This window comes from Oncorhynchus nerka, linkage group LG28, assembly GCF_034236695.1.
Source record: "Oncorhynchus nerka isolate Pitt River linkage group LG28, Oner_Uvic_2.0, whole genome shotgun sequence".
In the NCBI taxonomy this organism is placed as follows: domain Eukaryota; kingdom Metazoa; phylum Chordata; class Actinopteri; order Salmoniformes; family Salmonidae; genus Oncorhynchus; species Oncorhynchus nerka.
Window position 1 is genome coordinate 79,641,954 of NC_088423.1, and position 22,010 is coordinate 79,663,963.

General features: G+C 42.6%; 1 protein-coding gene across 4 annotated transcripts in view; it reads right to left on the reverse strand.

Annotated features, from left to right (window-relative positions):
- Positions 1 to 22,010, reverse strand: part of dennd2b (DENN domain containing 2B) — an 82,320-nt gene that overhangs the window by 51,009 nt on the left and 9,301 nt on the right. For all 4 annotated transcript variants that reach the window (XM_065013154.1, XM_065013152.1, XM_065013151.1 and 1 more), the window contains exon 2: positions 8,568 to 8,666. In XM_065013154.1, the coding sequence (XP_064869226.1) occupies positions 8,568 to 8,641 (74 nt within the window). In that variant the 5' untranslated portion in view covers positions 8,642 to 8,666. The remainder of the gene's footprint in view (positions 1 to 8,567; positions 8,667 to 22,010) is intronic.

The window sequence follows — 22,010 nt, forward strand, 5'->3', positions numbered from 1 at the left end:
AGGACCATAATGAGCAGTGTCCTGGATGAAGCTATTCATACATCATCGTTTTACAGAATAGTGCTAGCTAGATCACGTTCCAGTTGACTGTGGTAAAAGTCCAAAGTTGTGTCCAATTATCCAGTGTGTCTAAAACGGAAACATATGCGATATGGTTTCAAGGGAAAGCAAATGGATAAAGACCAAACACGGGTGAAAATAGCAAGAGGACAGATGACTTTTAGTAAGCAACATTCTCAAGGTTGAACCCCATTGATCAGTTCTGTAATTAATCTACCTTTAGTTTTGATTTGCCACATTCATTTGTAAGAATATATCTAGAAAGCATTTTGATGGAGCAATGTTCAACATTAGCTTCTGCTGGGGAAACATTATTGCTAATGGCCTTTAAATCAAACTGTACTGTATATATCCACAGTATTGCTCCAAATGCACATTATATACTGAACAAAACATATAAACGCATCATGTAAAGTGTTGGTGCCATGTTTCATGAGCATAAATAAAGGATCCCAGAAATTTTCCATACGCACAAAAAGCTTATTTCGCTCACATTTTGTGCACAAATTTGTTAACATCCCTGTTAGTGAGCATTTCTACTTTGCCAATTTAATCCATCCACCTGACAGGTGTAGCATTTAAAGAAGCTGATTAAACAGCACGATCATTACACAGGTGCACCTTGTGCTGGGGACAATAAAAGGCCACTCTAAAATGTGCAGTTTTGTCACACAACAATGCCACATATGTTTTGAAGGAGCATGCATTTGGCATTCTAACTGCAGGAATGTCCACAAGTGTCACACCCTGACCATAGAGAGCCCTTGTTTCTCTATGGTGTAGTAGGTCAGGGCGTGACTAGGGGGTATTCTAGTTTATAATTTCTACAGTATGTTGGTGTTTTGTATGATTCCCAATTAGAGGCAGCTGGTTGTCTCTAATCGGGGATCATATTTAAGTAGCTATTTTTCCCACCTGTGTGTTGTGGTATATTGTTTTGTGTTTGTGCCTGTACACCACCTAGTCATGTTTAGCTGTTCGTTTATTTGATTTATTTGTTTTTTGCTTTAGTTTCACTTTTCAATAAATATGTGGAACTCAACATCTGCTGCGCCTTGGTCCCGTTCTTACGACAACTGACAACAAGAGCTGTTGCCAGATAATGTAATGTTCATTTCTCTACCATAAGCTGCCTCCAAACTCATTTAGAGAATTTGGTAGTAAGTCCAACCAACCTCACAACTGCAGACCACATGCAACCATGCCAACCCAGGACCTCCACATCCGAATCCACAGAAAAACACAACCCAATTCACAAATACTGACTTATAAACCACTATGAGATGGAATCAAATGTGAGTGACTGTGCATATCAATAAACACTGTAAAGTGTATAAATGTGGCATATGCTTATGACAGTCCCACTGCAATGTATGGTGCAATGATGTCTTGCAACAAAGAGTCCTACCAGACCGTTGTATGGCAGTGCAAATTCAGTGTCCTCCAAGGAAAAGGAAAAATAACTCTTCACATGCAAATCTACTTACGGATGTCCTAGGTTCGGGCGGCTCGCCATCCTTGGTAGAACTGAATCCATACTAAAAAAAACTGACTTGTTTTACAAACAGGATCACACAAATTATATACCATGAGTACCTTTCATATAAACATTAATATAGCTCTTAGCTTTAATCTCTTACAGGAATGCTTTACAGTTTAACTATAGCACTAGGCTCACATGAACTGAACAATAATCTAGTCTGGGCAAATGGAAAGTACTAGTGCTTACACCTTTACACCATTTCTTATAAAGTAATCTAAAACATAACTGTGTACCAACATGGATTATGATAATAGCTAATCACATTTTATAAAAGTATGAAAACTAAAATTGTTTACCATGAAGGATTAGCATGATCACTAAAGTTTGCTATTTAAATTGATCGATAGCTGAGCTAGCCTAAATGTTAACGGGTTGTGCGTATGCTTGGTTCAGTATGAACACGCACAAAATGCTAGCAATAGTTTAGCTAGCCTAATCGCTAGCGGCTCGTTCTCCTTATTAAACCTAACCAAATCCCGGGGTCAATCTTTCCCTCAACCCCTTCACAGTACGTTCGGATAGATAAGTGAGTGTTAATATCTGGTTTTGTCTTTTTAGTTAAGTTTTATACAACTTCTCACAACGATTTGAAACTTCTTCCATAGAATATAACTTTTCTTCCATAAAATGGCGGTAGCTCTTCACGTTTCGTTCTAGCTCCTTTTCAACATGTTGGAGCCCACTGGTGTAGAACGTGAGGTTAGGAGAGGGACTAAGAGAGAGTATTGAGTTGTGATTGGCTCAAAATAAACTGCTCGTCATGCAGCTTCTGACAGATGATTTGTAATAGCTGTAAGCTTTTAAACATATCACAATATAATATAATATGATTGGTTGCTGGAATCTCACTAGTAACAATTGTCACGCCCTGATCTGTTTCACATGTCCTTGTGATTGTCTCTACCCCCCTCCAGGTGTCGCCCATCTTCCCCATTATCCCCTGTGTATATACAGTGGGGCAAAAAAGTATTTAGTCAGTCACCAATTGTGCAAGTTATCCCACTTAAAAAGATTTTCATCATAGGTACACTTCAACTATGACAGACAGAATGAGAAAATAAATCCAGAAAATCACATTGTAGGATTTTTTATTTATTTATTTGCAAATTATAGTGGAAAATAAGTATTTGGTCAGCTACAAACAAGCCGGATTTCTGGCTCTCACAGACCTGTAACTTCTTCTTTAAGAGGCTCCTCTGTCCTCCACTCGTTACCTGTATTAATGGCACCTGTTTGAACTTGTTATCATTATAAAAGACACCTGTCCACAACCTCAAACAGTCACACTCCAAACTCCACTATGGCCAAGACCAAAGAGCTGTCAAAGGACACCAGAAACAAAATTGTAGACCTGCACCAGGCTGTGAAGACTGAATCTGCAATAGGTAAGCAGCTTGGTTTGAAGAAATCAACTGTGGGAGCAATTATTAGGAAATAGAAGACATACAAGACCACTGATAATCTCAAGACCACTGAAGATCTCGCCCCGTGGGTTCAAAATGACCACCGGTGAGCAAAAATCCCAGAACCACACGGGGGGACCTAGTGAATGACCTGCAGAGAGCTGGGACCAAAGTAACAAAGCCTACCATCAGTAACACACTACGCCGCCAGGGACTCAAATCCTGCAGTGCCAGACGTGTCCCCCTGCTTAAGCCAGTACATGTCCAGGCCCATCTGAAGTTTGCTAGAGAGCATTTGGATGATCCAGAAGAAGATTGGGAGAATGTCATGTGGTCAGATGAAACCAAAATATAACTTTTTGGTAAAAACTCAACTCGTTGTGTTTGGAGGACAAAGAATGCTGAGTTGCATCCAAAGAACACCATACCTACTGTGAAGCATGGGGGTGGAAACATCATGCTTTGGGGCTGTTTTTCTGCAAAGGGACCAGGACGACTAATCCGTGTAAAGGAAAGAATGAATGGGGCCATGTATCGTGAGATTTTGAGTGAAAACCTCCTTCCATCAGCAAGGGCATTGAAGATGAAACGTGGCTGGGTCTTTCAGCATGACAATGATCCCAAACACACCGCCCGGGCAACGAAGGAGTGGCTTCGTAAGAAGCATTTCAAGGTCCTGGAGTGGCCTAGCCAGTCTCCAGATCTCAACCCCATAGAAAATCTTTGGAGGGAGTTGAAATTCTGTGTTGCCCAGCAACAGCCCCAAAACATCACTAGATGAGATCTGCATGGAGGAATGGGCCAAAATACCAGCAACAGTGTGTGAAAACCTTGTGAAGACTTACAGAAAACGTTTGACCTCTGTCATTGCCAACAAAGGGTATATAACAAAGTAATGAGATAAACTTTTGTTATTGACCAAATACTTATTTTCCACCACAATTTGCAAATAAATTCATTAAAAATCCTACAATGTGATTTTCTGGACTTTTTTCTCTAATTTTGTCTGTCATAGTTGAAGTGTACCTATGATGAAAATTACAGGCCTCTCTCATCTTTTTAAGTGGGAGAACATGCAAAATTGGTGGCTGACTAAACACTTTTTTGCCCCACTGTATACCTGTGTTCTCTGTTTGCCCGTTGCCAGTTCGTCTTGTTTGTCAAGTCAACCAGTGTTTTTCTCAGCTCCTGCTTTTCCCCAGTCTCTCTTTTTCTCGCCCCCGTGGTTTTGACCCTTGCTTGTCCTGTCTCTGAGCCCGCCTGCCCGACTACACTGCCTGACCTGGCCCTGCCTGCCATCCTGTGCCTTTGCCACTACTCTGGATTATCGACCCCTGTCTGCCTTGACCTGTAATTTGCCTGACCCTGTTGCTGTAATAAACATTGTTACTTCAACACAGTCTACATTTGGGTCTTACCTGAAACGTGATAACAATAAGTATTCAACATTAGTTGACCTGCGGTACACCTGGTTCCCAAATGGGCGGGCCTAATGCCCTCCCAACCCCAACCATGGCCACGCCCCTGCCCATAGATGAAATCCATAGATTAGGACTAAAAAAATATATTTAAATTGACTGATTTCCTTATATGAACTGTAACTCAGTAAAATAGTTGGAATTGTTGCATGTTGTGTTTATATTTTAGTTTAGTCTAAATTCAGTCTGGTTCTTGTTTGACCTATCAGCAGCCATAACATTCTGTGATACTCAAAACTGCTCCAGTGTAAAATCACTGTAGATGTATTTCAAATAGCAACAGAACCTGTGTAATATATCGATTTTTAACATATTTTCATATTTTTTTCATATCCAGCCATCAGACCATTATACCCAAATGTAAGTTGAATCATCCGGTAGATGTACAGCGCACGTTCAAAAATACCCCCTTAGGCACGCCCTGGCCAAGATTACTCCAGGAGTCATAAAAAGCTGCTTTGACTGCAGTATTAAACCCCTTCACACAAAAGGAAAACATCAAGTGCAGAATTCTCCGGTACGGATAGCTACGTTGTGGTTGGGGTCTGTGAGGGTGTTCTGGTGGTCTGGACTGGGCCAGTTAAAACAAGCCTGCACTGGCGCTGGGCAGCTTCAACTGTGGCGGCCACATATGTACTGAGCTGGGTGCCAGTTAGGGCCTGGGTCCTGGACCCACTGTCCTCCAGCCAGGGCACATCATATCAACCAAAGGTCACTTCCTGTTCGGTTGATAAACCGGGCCACAACAGGAGGGCTTCCAGTAACCCAAATAAATAGATAGATTTTCAAAAAGAAAAGAGAGAGAAGCCATTAACATCTGCTCCATTTCACTTTGAGCTTCACCCTCAAGACACACTCCCTCTTCCTCTCATTAATGTGTTTTATTTCATTTCCTTTTACCTTTTTATAGATTTATATCCAGCTTTTCAGTGACTTAATTTATTTTCTCAGCAATAATATTTTCTATTAAAAGAAGTGCCCATCAAAGCCCTGCTGCACCCCTCCCAGATCTTATGAGAAGTTGTCTTTGCAGAATTCTTTCCTGCCAAGTGATTTACCGTCAGAATCATTCTTTTTGGGGGGGATAGAGAGACTTGAGGGAAGGTGGGGGCAAGTATATAACGGTGCTCTCTCTGTGCATAAATGACAGTTTCTTCTCTTAAAATCATCTTAACGTTGTGCAATTTTTAATAAATCAAAAACGATAGAAACATCATGAACTGTGTAGAGTGTTGATGGTAACAGAGTTTGGGAGTGTTATTGTTTCTAGAGAACTTCTTTATCTCGACTGGGGTCGTTAGATGAGCGATGGGGTACAATTATTAGATTCCAACACTTGATGTAACCTTTGTAGATTATCATAAGGAGACCAGGGCTAACTACACTCTTAAAAAAAGGGTTACAAAAGGGTTCTTCGGGTGTCTCCATAGGAGAACCCTTTCTGGTTCCAGGGAGAACACTTTTTGGTTCCAAGTAGAAACCTTTTGGGTTCCATGTAGAACACTCTGTGGAAAGGGTCCTACATAGAACCCAAAAGGATTCTACCTGGAACCAAAAAGGGTTCTCCTATAGGGACAGCAGAATAACAATATTTTTAGGTTATAGATAGCACCTTTTTTTCTAAGAGTGTATCTAACTCAGGAGACATTGTGAGGTAACAGAAAAACAACTAATCTATTTCTCTTAAAAATGTATCTGTCAGTGGTAGTCATGTTAAACTCCTCACAGGCTATGGTGTTTTCACACTGGGTCAATGTACCAGTCAGGGCTGTAGCTAGCTTCCAATTGGCAGTCCTTCTCAAGGTTATTCACATAAGAGATCCAACTAAAACATGTCAGAGCCATAGCCACTGACTGCTGTGTTATACAAGGACATGTAGCACTAGGTAAACTAACATCCTGACAGACTACACACCAAGTAGCAGATGGTGAAGGCTTGCAGTTGCACCCCTGTGAGTCCGATGTAAGCACTCCATGCCAGTTGATGCCAGTTCCTGTAGATCTTAAATCTTCACTCTAAGCCTAGTTTCAGTGGACACAGTGTGTGTATATATAGTGTTGAAGGGAAAGACTGATCACAAAACAGAACAGTCTATCGCCAGCACTTTCATTACGAGCCCTGTTTGTTTCTCTGTTCCAGGAGGAAGATGTCATCTCTCAACATGGTAACTCAAACAAGCCTCTGCTCAGACCACAAAGAGTTTATAGTTGAATGGGGCCCTATTCCAGAATGTAGAGGATGGCTTACAAAAGCAGATACTAAACTCAGCAAAAAAAGAAACGTCCCTTTTTCAGGACCATGTCTTTCAAAGATAATTTCTAAAATTCCAAATAACTTCAAAAATCTTCATTGTAAAGGGTTTAAACACTGTTTCCAATGCTTGTTCAATGAACCATAAACAATTAATGAACATGAACCTGTGGAACAGTCATTCAGACACTAACAGCTTACAGACGGTAGGCAATTAAGGTCACAGTTATGAAAACTTAGGACACTAAAGAGGCCTTTCTACTGACTCTGAAAAACACCAAAGGAAAGATGCCCAGTCATCTGCATGCCCTGCTCATCTGCATGAACATGCTTAGGCATGCTGCAAGGAGGCATGAGGACTGCAAATGTGGCCAGGGCAATACATTGCAATGTCCGTACTGTGAGACGCCTAAGACAGCGCTACAGGGAGACAGGACAGACAGCTGATCGTCCTCGCAGTGGCAGACCACGTGTAACAATACCTGCACAGGATCGGTACATCCGAACATCACACCTGCAGGACAGGTACAGGATGGCAACAACTGCCCGAGTTACACCAGGAATGCACAATCCCTCCATCAGTGCTCAGACTGTCCGCAATAGGCAGAGAGAGGCTGGACTGAGGGCTTGTAGGCCTGTTGTAAGGCAGGTCCTCACCAGACATCACCGACAACAACGTCGCCTATGGGCATAAACCCACCGTCGCTGGAACAAACAGGACTGGCAAAAAGTGCTCTTCACTGACGAGTCACGGTTTTGTCTCACCAGGGGTGATGGTCGGATTCGCGTTTATCGTTGAAGGAATGAGCGTTACACCGAGGCCTGTACTCTGGAGAGAGATCGATTTGGAGGTGGAGGGTCCTTCATGGTTTGGGGCGTGGTGTCACAGCATCATTGGACTGAACTTGTTGTCATTGCAGGCAATCTCAATGCTGTGCGTACAGGGAAGACATCCTCCTCCCTCATGTGGTACCCTTCCTGCAAGCTCATCCTGACATGACCCTCCAGCATGACAATGCCACCAGCCATACTGCTCATTCTGTGCGTGATTTCCTGCAAGACAGGAATGTCAGTGTTCTGCCATGGCCAGCGAAGAGCCCGGATCTCAATCCCATGTAGCATGTCTGGGACTTGTTCGATCGGAGGGTGAGGGCTAGGGCTAGGGCCATTCCCCCAAACAATTTCCGGGAACTTGCAGGTGCCTTGGTGGAAGAGTGGGGTAACATCTCACAGCAAGAACTGGCAAATCTGTTGCAGTCTATGATGAGAAGATGCACTGCCGTACTTAATGCAGCTGGTGGCCACACCAGATACTGACTGTTACTTTTGGGACACATGATTCCATTTCTGTTAGTCACATGTCTGTGGAACTTGTTCAGTTTATGTCTCAGTTGTTGAATCTTGTTATGTTCATACAAATATTTACACATGTTAAGTTTGCTGAAAATAAACGCAGTTGACAGTGAGAGGACGTTTCTTTTTTTGCTGAGTTTACTAGTTCTAGCCCTGTAGCTCTAGCGAAAAGGCAGACAGAATACAATCAGTACTTCCTTGTAAATAATTGCGTAAAGCTAACAACTGTGGGTTGATGAGCCATGTCACCTACTGTATGCAGTGTATCACTCAACACAGACACATAGTGGGATCCCACGGTACAGATTTACAAAAATAGCTTTACTACCTGAAGAAAATGTCCTCTGAGGCAATAAAGGATATGAGCAGCTGCACTGGTTATTACTGACATCATAGTGCATGTTGAGAGCCATCCCCTTTCCATCCACCCTGTCCCTGTCCCTCTCCCTGGCCTAGAGGCTGGTGGGGATGTCACTGACCTGTCGGGGATGTCCCGGGGCACATTAGCCCCTCTTGCTCGGGGTGCAGCCTTGGAACTTTTGTTGGCAGTCATCGTCACCCTCGGACCGCCCACACGCCTGATAGACAGACAGGATACAACACATGAAACTCCCCAGCCGTAACATGGACAATACATCAGCATCCAACAGATTGAAGTCTTTGTGATTGTTTGGGTGAGGGTATACTTGTAGCCGTGTACATGCTTATAAATCACAACAATTCATTACTTACTGTTAATAAACTGCAGTAATAAGAACATTTGTTATGTGAAATAAAGCGTTACCCAAAACACTCACACTTGAATTTGAGACCTTGAGAGTATAAGTGGGTCAATGTGCTCTGTGCATATTTGGCCAAAACCATGACAAATATGGAGCTTAATCTCAGCCATGGGAGTGCCATATCAGATATCAGATGGATGACTTCACTGGATTCCTAACAGTGTGAGTAAACACCAGAGCATAAAGTACAACAACCAAGGAGAGAAAGGGCTGTGCTGTGTGAGGGACTCATTTGTGCTCTAGGCTCTGCTCTGTTAATCCAGCACCTCTCTCTTTTCATACAAATGAATGGAAATACAGTAATCATGAGGTCACAGCTCCAAACGAGAATGGTCCCTGAAGTCTCACAACAGAAGACAAATGTCTTTGGTTGCCACAGAAACGGCAGAAATATTTCTGAATCATTCAAGCCAGTTGGACAGGAGATCTGGGCTTGTTTAAAAGAAACCTTCAATCTCACTCCATTGTTTTCCCATCAATTTAGAGAGCACAAAACTTTAAAAGGTAGAATTAAAGAAATTACAGAGCACGGTCTCTAGATTGTAATTACGGTGCACCCTTAGAATCGCTATTTGAGATTGAAGTGGGCAAGAATAGCCAGTAATTGCAAACAAAGCATAGAGCCAACTAAAGAGGGGAGACACTCCATCCCCTTCTGATTGGAATGTGTGTTTTTATCCGTCTCTGCTTGACTAGAGCAGCCAAGACTAACAGACTTGCCCTCTTCCCATGAACGTGTTCACCTAGAGGGCTAGAAAAAAAAGCCTAGCTGTGTTTTTATTGCAGACATTAGTTTTAGAGGCGTGTAGTTTGTGTGCTGCTGAAGGCTCTGAGGACTCAGGCTAAACGGGGATCTGACTGACATGTTGACCACATCGCCTGCGTTACGTGCGCGGGTGTTGCAAAATACATTTACACACACAGTTGAAGTTGGAAGTTTACATACACCTTAGCCAAATACATTTTAACTCAGTTTTTCACAATTCCTGCAATTTAATCCTAGTAAAAATTCCTTGTCTTGGGTCAGTTAGGATCACCACTTTATTTTAAGAATTTGAAACGTCAGAATAATAGTAGAGAGAATAACTTATTTCAAATCAAATCAAATTTTATTTGTCACATACACATGGTTAGCAGATGTTAATGCGAGTGTAGCGAAATGCTTGTGCTTCTAGTTCCGACAATGCAGTAATAACCAACAAGTAATCTAACTAACAATTCCAAAACTACTGTCTTATACACACAAGTGTAAGGGGATAAAGAATATGTACATAAAGATAGATGAATGAGTGATGGTACAGAGCGGCATAGGCAAGATGCAGTAGATGGTATCGAGTACAGTATATACATATGAGATGAGTATGTAAACAAAGTGGCATAGTTAAAGTGGCTAGTGATACATGTATTACATAAAGATGCAGTAGATGATATAGAGTACAGTATATACGTATACATATGAGATGAATAATGTTGGGTATGTAAACATTATATTAGGTAGCATTGTTTAAAGTGGCTAGTGATATATTTGACATATTTCAGCTTTTATTTCATTCATCACATTCCCAGTGGGTCAGAAGTTTACATGCACTCAATTAGTATTTGGTAGCATTGCCTTTAAATTGTTTAACTTGGGTCAAATGTTTTGGGTAGCCATCCACAAGCTTCCCACAATAAGTTGGGTGAATTTTGGCCCATTCCTCCTGACAGAGCTGGTGTAACTGAGTCAGGTTTGTCTGCCTTCTTGCTCGCATGCGCCTTTTCAGTTCTGCCCACAAATTTTCTATAGGATTGAGGTCAGGGCTTTGTGATGGCCACTCCAATACCTTGACTTTGTTGTCCTTCAGCCATTTTGCCACAACATTGGAAGTATTCTTGGGGTCATTGTCCATTTGGAAGTCCCATTTGCGACCAAGCTTTAACTTCCTGACTGATGTCTTGAGATGTTGCTTCAATATATCCACATACTTTTCCTTCCTCATGATGCCATCTATTTTGTGAAGTGCACCAGTCCCTCCTGCAGCAAAGCAACCCCACAACATGATGCTGACACCCCCGTGCTTCACGTTTGGGATGGTGTTCTTCGGCTTGCAAGCCTCCCCCTTTTTCCTCCAAACATAATGATGGTCATTATGGCCAAACAGTTCTATTTTTGTTTCAACAGACCAGATGACATTTCATGCTTGTGTGCTTCAACGAGCGTCTGCGTAGCCAGGTGCAAAAATAGAACTCCCATCTCCTCTTTGGTTTTTAGGAGCATATACCCGTGTGGGTGATTGAAAGATGAACTGAGGTCCACACTCCATTTCAGTTGGTGGTGTTAATGCACCTTAATGTTGGTTGCGAATCGCCATATAAAGTCTACAGAAAATGAAGACTGAAGGAGGAGGGATTACTAGAAACTAACCATGTTTCCCCTTTCATCTGTGGATTAATTGTCAGAGTAGAGACTCAAAATGGGTCAAAATTCTACAAAGATCCAGAAAAAAAGGACCTAGTGCATTTCAGGTAAAATAAAACCCAATGTTTGTATCCCAGGACAAATTAGCTAGCAACATCAAGCTAGCGAGCTAAATGTCCATGAATGTTTCATGTGTTTCGACCTGTCCCCAAATGAATATAGCTGGTCCAGATTTCATGTTGATATTTCAACCTGATATTTTGATGGCGGGCGGACGCACGGGCATGCTTGGTCTAGTCAGCATGTCAGCCAAGCGGGCCATCACATTTACACTACTCTCATCAACATTATATTCAATCAAAGGGTAATGACTTCCAGTCTTGCATATTTCTCTGCCTGATAATGTAGTTCATATCATTTCCATTATCATAATTTCACCAAAACATCTTTATTATATATTCATGTATTATTGTGTTGAAATGCATGTTCAGATCAAATGTGTTGTTTCTTCAACGCTTCTCTCTATAACGTCACACATTCTGTGGTGTTCATGACATCGCAGACATCCGCACCCAGAGGAAGCCGTGTCTGTAACCCGTGATCATGTGGCTCAGTTTGTAGAGCATGGTGCTTGTAACGCTAGGGTTGGGAGTTTGATTCCCCCAAGGGACCAGTACCAAAAAAGTAAGAAAATGTGTGCACTCCCTACTGTAAGTCTCTCTGGATAAGAGCGTCTGCTAAATTACGTCAATTAACACCCTGTCATTTCACCATAAACAGTACCTGGATGCCCACATGGCCATTGCACAGTTTCCTCCCTTCAAATGCCAATCTAATCTAAAATACAGTCTCAGCACTGAAACAACCCCTCTTCCAAAGTGTTTTGGTTTCTATGAAGGTCAACAGAAAACCCAGAGAGATCAGAGGTGTGGAGCTGAGCTGAGTCCTATAGAGACAGATGAGGAGAGAGACGGCACTGAGCCCTATAGAGACAGATGAGGAGAGAGATGGCACTGAGCCCTATAGAGACAGATGAGGAGAGCGAAGGAATTCCTGCTGTCATCTATTTCCTGTTTTAGTGGACTGAGAGGACAGAGCATACGTCTTCATTTTGATCCAGCTGCACAGGGAATTGCCAGAATATCCTGACAGATCCTAACAACTGCAGTTGTTTTGGTTCATTCGGATCTTCTGCAGGCAGGGAAAGCCAAGCTATTCAGAATGTGAGCCTTGGAGTGCAGTGATGGTGATTAGTCTACACTCAAACACATAGCCATAGGCTCTGTTCTGTATTTATTTCTGTGCACACAACCATAAGTACCCAAAGGTATACTTGGAGTTTCATCTGTACATGCTTTCACTTACTACAGTCATCAATGTCACCAACATTAAAAGGCATGTGAGAAAAACAGAACATGAAAGCACATCCGTGGAGGCTCCTCAGAGGAGAAAGGGGAGGACCATCATCTTTAGTGAATTTCATAAAAATAGTGAAACATTAAAAGAAAGTTATCCTTTTTAGATAAAACTATACTAAACATATTTACATGTCACCAAATAATTGATTAAAACACACTGATTTGCAATGAAGGTCCACAGTTGCCTCAACAGCACTCTGTGGGGTAGCACCATTATGTAGCCGGAGGACAACTAGTTTCCATCCTCCTCTGGGTAAATTGACTGCAATACAAAACCTAGGAGGCTTATGGTTCTCACCCCCTTCCATAGACTTACAAAGTAATTATGACAACTTCCAGAGGACGTCAGTTTTTGAACAAATCATTTCTTTAAAAATGAATGAGAAGAGAGAGAGAGAGAGAGAGATTAAGATTTAGTTGTATTTTTCACTTAGCTAGTGAATGCAGCTAGCTAGTTTAGTCTACTCAAGCACCCAGCTCAAATAGAGAGGGATGCTATGTGAGCTAGCTGGCTATGGCTGTCCAACACTGGAACTCTTCCAAGATAAGCTTTTGGTTTTATTAATTTATTGCCACCTGGGCCCACAGGTGTAACTGCTAAACTGCTTGCTGACGGTACACTGTACTGCATGTTAGTAGTGGGTTTACTAACTCTTTAGTTCTAGTAGCTATGTTGACTATGAGACGTTAACTAATATGGTGACAATGATATAGGCTGTGTGTAGCGGTTAGCGGTTATGATATGAAGGTTTTTTCACATGGTAACAGACAGCTGATTCTGTAGAGAAAAAAATCTTAAAACTGAAGCAAACAGAACAAAACGGGGAAAAACATAACTGAATTTGTCCAATAGAAACTCTTGTTTGCAACTGTTGGACTAATGATTACACCCTAGATCAGTGAGATGCAAGCAAGAGTGTGCAAGGCAGTATTGAATGTGTCACTGTCACCTTGATTACTCACATTTTTTTCTCGACCTGTAAACTTGAATTCATAGACTAGGTTGCAGCAACCTCATGATGGGTATAGAGAAAATTAGAGTAACATGTAGTAGCCTAAACCTATCGATGGTACATTGAGCTGGGTGAATGGAATATGAATGACAGTTATCCAATATGCTGTAATAGAAATAAGGTCATGTTCATAAAAAATAATAATCCTCCTCCCTCATTTTAAACTTCACCGACCACCACTGAAGCACATTAAATATTAGATGAAATTTGGACAGAATATCAGATGTCTGAAAATATTGCAATTTCCTTTAAAAACCTGCTACAGCTTGATGAAATACGTTTTTTCATTGACTTATTGAAAGATGCACAGCTGTAAAAATACTGTTGCCTGTGCGTAAAAACACTTTCAATAGTAACATCTGGAAAGCAAATACAGTATGTTTAGAAAAAAGGAGAACTTATAAAGACAGGCATACTGATAAACCACAGCAAATAAAAACACATTTTAAAAGTCTCTCAGCTAATCTTAATGGTTAAATCAAAACAAATGTTGAGTACCCCAGGATTCTTTATAGGCCTAGGTATCAATTTTGGAAGTACTTCAGATCAGTACAGTTTCCAAATATGAGGCTTACTGCCTACATTGGGTGTACAACACATTAGTAACACCTGCTCTTTCCATGACATAGACTGACCAGGTGAATCCAAGTGAAAGTTATGATCTCTTATTGATGTCACCTGTTAAATCCACTTAAATCAGTGTAGATGAAGGAAGGGGAGGAGATGTATACAATGTATACATGGATTGTAAACTCAGCAAAAAAGGACACAGTCTTTCAAAGATAATACGTAAAAATCCAAATAACTTCACAGATCTTCATTGTACAGGGTTTAAACACTGTTTCCCATGCTTGTTCAATTAAACATAAACAATTAATGAACATGCACCTGTGGAACGGTCGTTTAGACATTAACAGCTTACAGACGGTAGGCAATTAAGGTCACAGTTATGAAATCTTAGGACACTAAAGAGGCCTTTCTACTGACTCTGAAAAACACCAAAATAAAGATGTCCAGTGTCCCTGCTCATCTGCGTGAACGTGCCTTAGGTATGCTGCAAGGAGGCATGAGGACTGCAGATGTGGCCAGGGTAATGTCCATACTGTGAGATGCCTAAGACAGCGCTACAGGGAGACCGGATGGACAGCTGATCGTCCTCGTAGTGGCAGACCATGTCTAACAACACCTGCACAGGATTGGTACATCCAAACATCACATCATCGGGACAGATACAGGATGGCAACAACAACTGCCCGAGTTACACCAGGAATGCACAATCCCTCCAACAGTGCTCAGAATGTCCGCAATAGGCTGAGAGAGGCTGGACTGAGGGCTTGTAGGTCTGTTGTAAGGCAGGTCTTCACCAGACATCACCGACAACAACGTCACCTATGGGCACAAACCCACCGTTGCTGGAACAGACGGGATTGGCAAAAAGTACTCTTCACTGACGAGTCGCGGTTTTGTCTCACCAGGGGTGATGGTCGGATTTGTGTTTATCGTCGAAGGACTGAGCGTTACACCGAGGCCTGTACTCTGGAGAGGGATCGATTTGGAGGTGGAGGGTCCTTCATGGTTTGAGGTGGGGTGTCACAGCATCATCGGACTGAGCTTGTTGTCATTGCAGGCAATCTCAACGCTGTGCGTTACAGGGAAGACATCCTCCTCCCTCATGTGGTACCCTTCCTGCAGGCTCATCCTGACATGACCCATCAACATGACAATGCCACCAGCCATACTGCTCATTCTGTGCGTGATTTCCTGCAAGACAGGAATATCAGTGTTCTGCCATGGCTGGCGAAGAGCCCGGATCTCAATCCCATTGAGCATGTCTGGGACCTGTTCGATCGGAGGGTGAGGGCTAGGGCCATTCCCCCCAAAAATGTCCAGGAACTTGCAGGTGCCTTGGTGGAAGAGTGGGGTAACATCTTACAGCAAGAACTGGCAAATCTGTTGCAGTCTATGATGAGAAGATGCACTGCAGTACTTAATGCAGCTGGTGGCCACACCAGATACTGACTGTTACTTTTGATTTTGACCCCCCCTTTGTTCAGGGACACATTATTCAATTTCTGTTAGTCACATGTCTGTGGAACTTGTTCAGTTTATGTCTCAGTTGTTGAATCTTGTTATGTTCATACAAATATTTACACATGTTAAGTTTGCTGAAAATAAACGCAGTTGACAGTGAGAGGATGTTTTTTTTTTGCTGAGTTTATATGTGTGCCATTCAGAGGCTGAATGGGCAGGACAAAAGATTGAAGTGACCTTGAACGGGGTATGGTAGTAGGTGTCACGTCCTGGCCTTAGTTCCTTTTTTTAATGTCTCTATTTTAGGTTGGTCAGGGCGTGAGTTGGGGTGGGCATTCTATGTTTTGTTCTATGTTTGTATTTCTATGTGTTTGGCCTGGTATGGTTCCCAATCAGAGCTGTCAATCGTTGTCTCTGATTGAGAACCATACTTAGGCAGCCTGTTTTCACCCTTGAGTTGTGGGTAGTTGTTCTCTGTCTCTGTACCAGACAGGACTGTTTGTTTGTTCCGTTTTGTTATTTTTGTTCTAGTGTTCAGTGTAATTAAAAGATCATGAACACGTACCACGCTGCACCTTGGTCCTCTCCTTCTTCCACCTACGACAGCCGTTACAGTAGGTGGTTTGAGTGTGTCAAGAACTGCAACGCTGCTGGGTTTTTAACGCTCAACTGTTTCAGGTGTGTATCAAGAATGGTCCACCACCCAAAGGACATCCAGCCAACTTGACACAACAGTGAGAAGATTTGGAGTCAAAACGAGCCAGCATCCATGTGGAACACTTTCAACACCTTGTAGAGTCCATGCCCCGGTGAATTGAGGTAGTTCTTAGGACATAAAGAGGTGCAAGTCAATATTAGGAAGGTTTTCCTAATGTTTTGTACACTCAGTGTATATGGAACACTTTGTAATGACAAGGAAATGGCAGTGATTGTTAAATAAACAGGCTACTTGTGCAATGCAAGAACAGTAGGCAGGTGTCAGCGTGTAATTATAAAGAAGCCAAGTTGAGGGCAACAAGTGAATTGGTGATTCATAGGAAATTAAATTCACAAAATTTGCATTTTTTAAAATGACCTTTATTTAGCTAGGCAAGTCAGTTAAGAACAAATTCTTATTTACAATAACGGCCTAGGAACAGTGGGCTAACTGCCTTGTTCAGGGGCAGAATGACATATTTGTACCTTGTCAGCTCGGGGATTCGATCTAGCAACCTTTCGGTTAGTGGCCCAACACTAATCACGAGGCTACCTGCCGCCCAAATGCCTACTTAATATTTTGTTACTTCAGTTTTGAGTGTTGTGTCTCAACTTTCACTGTAGCAATGTCTCTGCATCTTTCTCATACTCTATGTGCAATCAGCCAATATTTACCATGTGGCAGGTGCTATCTAGAACCAAAAACATTTTTTCGGCTGTCCCCATAAGAGAACCCTTTTAATTACACTTTATGAAGAACCCTTTCCACAGAGGTTTCTACATGGAATCCAAAAAAGTTCTACCTGGAACCAAAAATAGTTATCCTATGGGGACAGCCAAAGTTCCAAAACACTTTTGTAACTCTTTTTTCTAAAAGTGTAGTGATATAGGTTATATGCACAACCTACTTCACAAGTTCACAACAATGGAGAGATTTGGGTCAGATAAGTCCAAGATGGGGCTTTGGGGAGAAAACAGCAAGGCGTTAACCAGCTGACTTCCTGAGACTGATACCATCTCTTCACATTAAAAAACAAACCATAGGCCTCCCAGTTCGATCCCAGGCTGTGTCACAACTGGCCGTTACCAGGAGCCCCATAGCGCGGTGCACAGTTGGCCCAGTGTCATCAGGGTTAGGGGAGGGTTTGGCCGGGGGGGGCTTTAGTTGGCTCATCGCGCTCTAGCGACTCCTCGTGGTGGGCCAGACACCTGCAGGCTGACTTCATTCGTCAGTTAAACGGTGCTTCTGGATTAAGTGGGCGGGTGTTAAGGAGCGCGGTTTGGCGGGTCATGTTTCAGAGGACGCATGACTCGACCTTCGCCTCTCCCGAGCCTGTTGAGGAGTTGCAGTGATGAGACAAGATTGTAATTGGATATCACGAAATTGGGGAGAAAAATGGGATGAAATACGTAGAGTTTCTCTCCTCGGATGTCAAAGCAGCAGCAAACTGTCAAACCATGTTCAGTAAAAGGTGGTCATGGTTCGTGTCTAGGGCTAGAGTACAGTAATGTCTTAAATGGCACCCTATTCCATATATAGTGCACTACTTGTGAAAAGAGGGTCCTGTGAAAAAATTTTCTATGATCTCTTATTAATTACTTTAGGCCCAACCTTTGGAACTTTGTCTTTCCTTGTTATTATCACAATGTTATGGTCACTACAGAAAATGGAATCTGATATTGCTTTGGAGCAAAGCACTGCAGCGTTAGTAAAGATATGATCAATACAAGTGGATGTCACAGATCCAACACTTTTGGTATGCACTCTAGCTGGTTGAATGATAACCTGGTTCATATTACAGGTATTAGTCACAGTTAGAAGCTTCCTCTTGAGAGGATTGCTAGATGCTAACCAGTCAATGTTCAGGTCACCCAAAAAATAGACCTCTCTGTTAACATCACACACATAATCAAGCATTGCACACATATGAAAATACTGACTGCTGGCACTTGGTATATGACATTTAAGAACACTGCATACTAAACTTATATTTTCAGTCATTTATAAATGTCAAGGGAGAGATGCTCAGATGAGACCAGTGGTGTAGTGGAGGGTAAACACAAGTAAACACACTTTATTTTTGCTTGACAGTTTACCCACCTATGGCAGAAAAATGCATTGAAAGTAGACGTTACTTTTTTCACAGACGTCAGCTTTGTTTGACCCACAAGGGTTAACTACCTATGCAGGAATGCACCGCCCTGTCAGATATTGACATGTAATTTGAGTATTGACTTAACATTCAGCGAACGTTATGAACAAGACACAGCCTGGAATTATGACAAAAGGGAGCTAACAACTGTCCTTTTAACAGGCTGTCTGTCCTCCCACCTCTGCATTCTAGTCGAGCCATGCTGCATTCACATGGTCTAAATCCCAAATAGCACCCTATTCCCTACATAGTGCACTACTTTTGACCAGAGCCTTATGGGTCCCGGTCTAAAGTAGTTCACTATAGGAAATAGGGTGCCATATGGGGAATGACTTACACCCACACTGCCCCCCACCCAGGGGTCCAAAGACAACCAGAAGTGAACTGCAGGTTAACCCTGACCCTGCATGACTGAGGCTCATACATAATACATACAGTATTCTGTTGAACTACAGGACACAAGGTGGAAAAACAGATGGATGGATGGAAAACACTCCACATCAAAGGAGATTAGTTCCTCCTCTTACCTACATTCGGGATGCGCACTGGATAAGCACTGACTGAGCAACTGGTTGAGCAAGTAATGTTGTTCCACAGTAGTTACAAGGAATACAAAGAACTATCCTGTGATGTGATCTCTCTGAATCATGAGTAAAAAAAAATGGCCTATCAACAACAATGTTCAAGGTATATGTTTATTCTCGTCAGGTTCCACAGAGCCAGTTACAGTTAGGATTTTTTTTGCCTTCTGTCTGGGGATCTAAGACATTTACTCTTTCCCGAACTGTCTACATGACTTACAGTACCTGCCATCCAAACCACGAACTCAAAACTGTCCTGTTGTGTCTTAGCCATACCATATTCTACAGCAAAAGGCATATCCATTATGGGGGGAAATCATGAGGCTAGATAATATCAGTTACTACATGTCCAGTTACTATGTCCTTACTATACCATTAGATCACAAACTATGCTTGCTTGTTGAGGAGGCAAGTCTGTGTTTGTTCCTGAGACTGTTTGGGGTGGAACGGAAAAACTCTTTGTTGTCAACATGTCCTTGAGTGGGCAAACTCATGGTTAAAAAGTAAGCCCTTTATCGGGTGACAGAAACACACAAATACTATGCAAAGCTACTCCCGCTAGTTTGTGTGTATGTGCACGCATGTGGGTGTGCGTGTGTGTGACGTGCATGGGCTGTGGAATGTTTCATCTCATAGTGAAGCCATTAGGTCCATGGCCTTGTCAACCTTGACAGGTCAACAGGCCCACAGGCCAGCCCATCACATAGAGGAATGTGCTAATATTTGTGCTGTCCATCAGGCCTGGTATTCAACACATTAGACTATGTTTTAAAAGGTGGATGAACAGGAGAGGGGCGGGAGCTCGGAGCACCTGGCTTCAATGATAAGAGCTTCTTTATCATCCAACAAAGATTCTCAGACACTCAACTATGCATCTTTGTTCATCAACACCTGGCAGTTACATACCGAATATGAGATGTCAATGTGATTTGGTGAACACAGAACTTTCATAGTCTGGGTTGTGATGATAATAGTAAGTTGTTATTTAGTGTTTGTCATCACAATGGATGAACTTAAATGAACCTCCTGAGGAGTAGCCTTGGCTTGATGTAATTTCCATCCAGCACCACCACGTCTCTGGTGGAAATCAAGTAATAACAACAGACACAATAGCTTCCAGAAATAGAAGCATTGTTCTAATTTTGTTCTCCAGTCTGCTACTATACCTCTGTCTCGGCCTCTCTGGCAGACATGTCCTCCCGACCATTTCTGCTCATCAGCATACTCCAAGGTTTTCAAACTACTGTTGAGCTGAGCTCACTTACAGCCATGAGCCAGCCAGGGAAAGCAGAGTAAAACCTCTGAAAACTCTTTCCAGACGTCACAATTCACCAGAGGACATGAGGAGTGTATGGACCCATGTATCCACAGGCATTCTTTTTCGTCTTCAAAAGACCATTTCAATTTTCTTCCGTGTGTTCTCAACGAGGAAAGAGGTTTTGGGACTGCTGTTGGAAATCCGACATCAGACGTGAGTCTGGAGGTTGAATTACTGGGTAAATATGGTAGAGAGGAAGGAGGAGCTACTCCAGACACTCAGTCCCTAACATAACATCATATGATCCTCATAAACCTTTTACATGGAGGAGACGCATTGGAACTGTTCATGTGGTGTATGTGCATACAGCCTGTCGTCATGAACCAAGCATGTGTTTAGGTTGAGGAGAACGACTATGAATAACGTCTCCGTTAACATGAAAGCATTATAAAAGGCCTTCCACCTGGACCTCCGTTCCTAATTAACAGTCCATACAAACCTCCTCTCTGCCTCGCTCTAACACATAGGCCGCAAGAGGCTGGCTTTTGTCTCCTTTTGACTTTCAGTGCCAGATTTTCTAAAGAATGGTCCAGTGGACATCTTTTCGTAGAGTGGGAGGTTGTTTGCTGAGCACTGTCGGGCCCCTTAAATATCCATCCCACAGAGCTCCATTCGCCTCTTTATGGGCAGGGGCACCCCAGGTTGACACTGTTCATGGCAGCTGCACACTCCCTACACAATAACCACAAGTCCCTGCCACCGTAGCTCTCTGACTCAATGTGCCAGATGGAACCAATTCTTTCAGTCTTTTTCATTCCTCTCCATCTTTCAGCTGTTTACAGTTCCCTTTTATCTTCAAGGCAATACTAATGGCAGATATGCCCTTTTTGGAAAGCTGGGGAAAAGTGTTCTGGGCAACCTGGAAATGAGCATGCACAGCTGTCGGAGCTGGCATGTGGAAAACAGGCTTATGTCCATTTGAGCTGCTGCAGGGAGCTGAGATGTAGTATATATGTCACTGGGCTGACTTCTGACACACAGGCTTTAACTTCCACTGAAAAAAGGAAAGGAGGACAAGACATTTTGTGTGCCTCCACTGTTCTCCCTTACTCTGATATGGAAGAGGGTTAATTTATGGATCATGAATCTGAGGGATGAGAGGGGATCTGACTGAACCCTTATGACTGCCTACACTCCGTGGCCAGACTATTAAGTACACCACCCCATTCTCAAAAATAGTTCACTCCTACTAACAGTGAGTCATGTGGCCATGGCTTGCTATATAAAGCAGGCAGACAGGCATCGAGGCATTCGGTTACTGATCAATTGAGCGTTAGAATGGGCAAAACAAATGACCTAAGCAACTTTGTGCATGGTATGATCGTCGGTGCCAGGTGCGTCGGCTCCAGTATCTCAGAAATGCCCAGCCTCCTGGGCATTTCACACACAACAGTGTCTAGGGTTTACCGAGAATTGTGAGACAAACCAAAAACATCCAGTCAGCGGCAATCCTGTGGGCGATAACAACTTGCTGATAAGAGGTCGAATGGGAATGGCAAGAATCGTGCACGCTAACAGGCACGCTACAAACA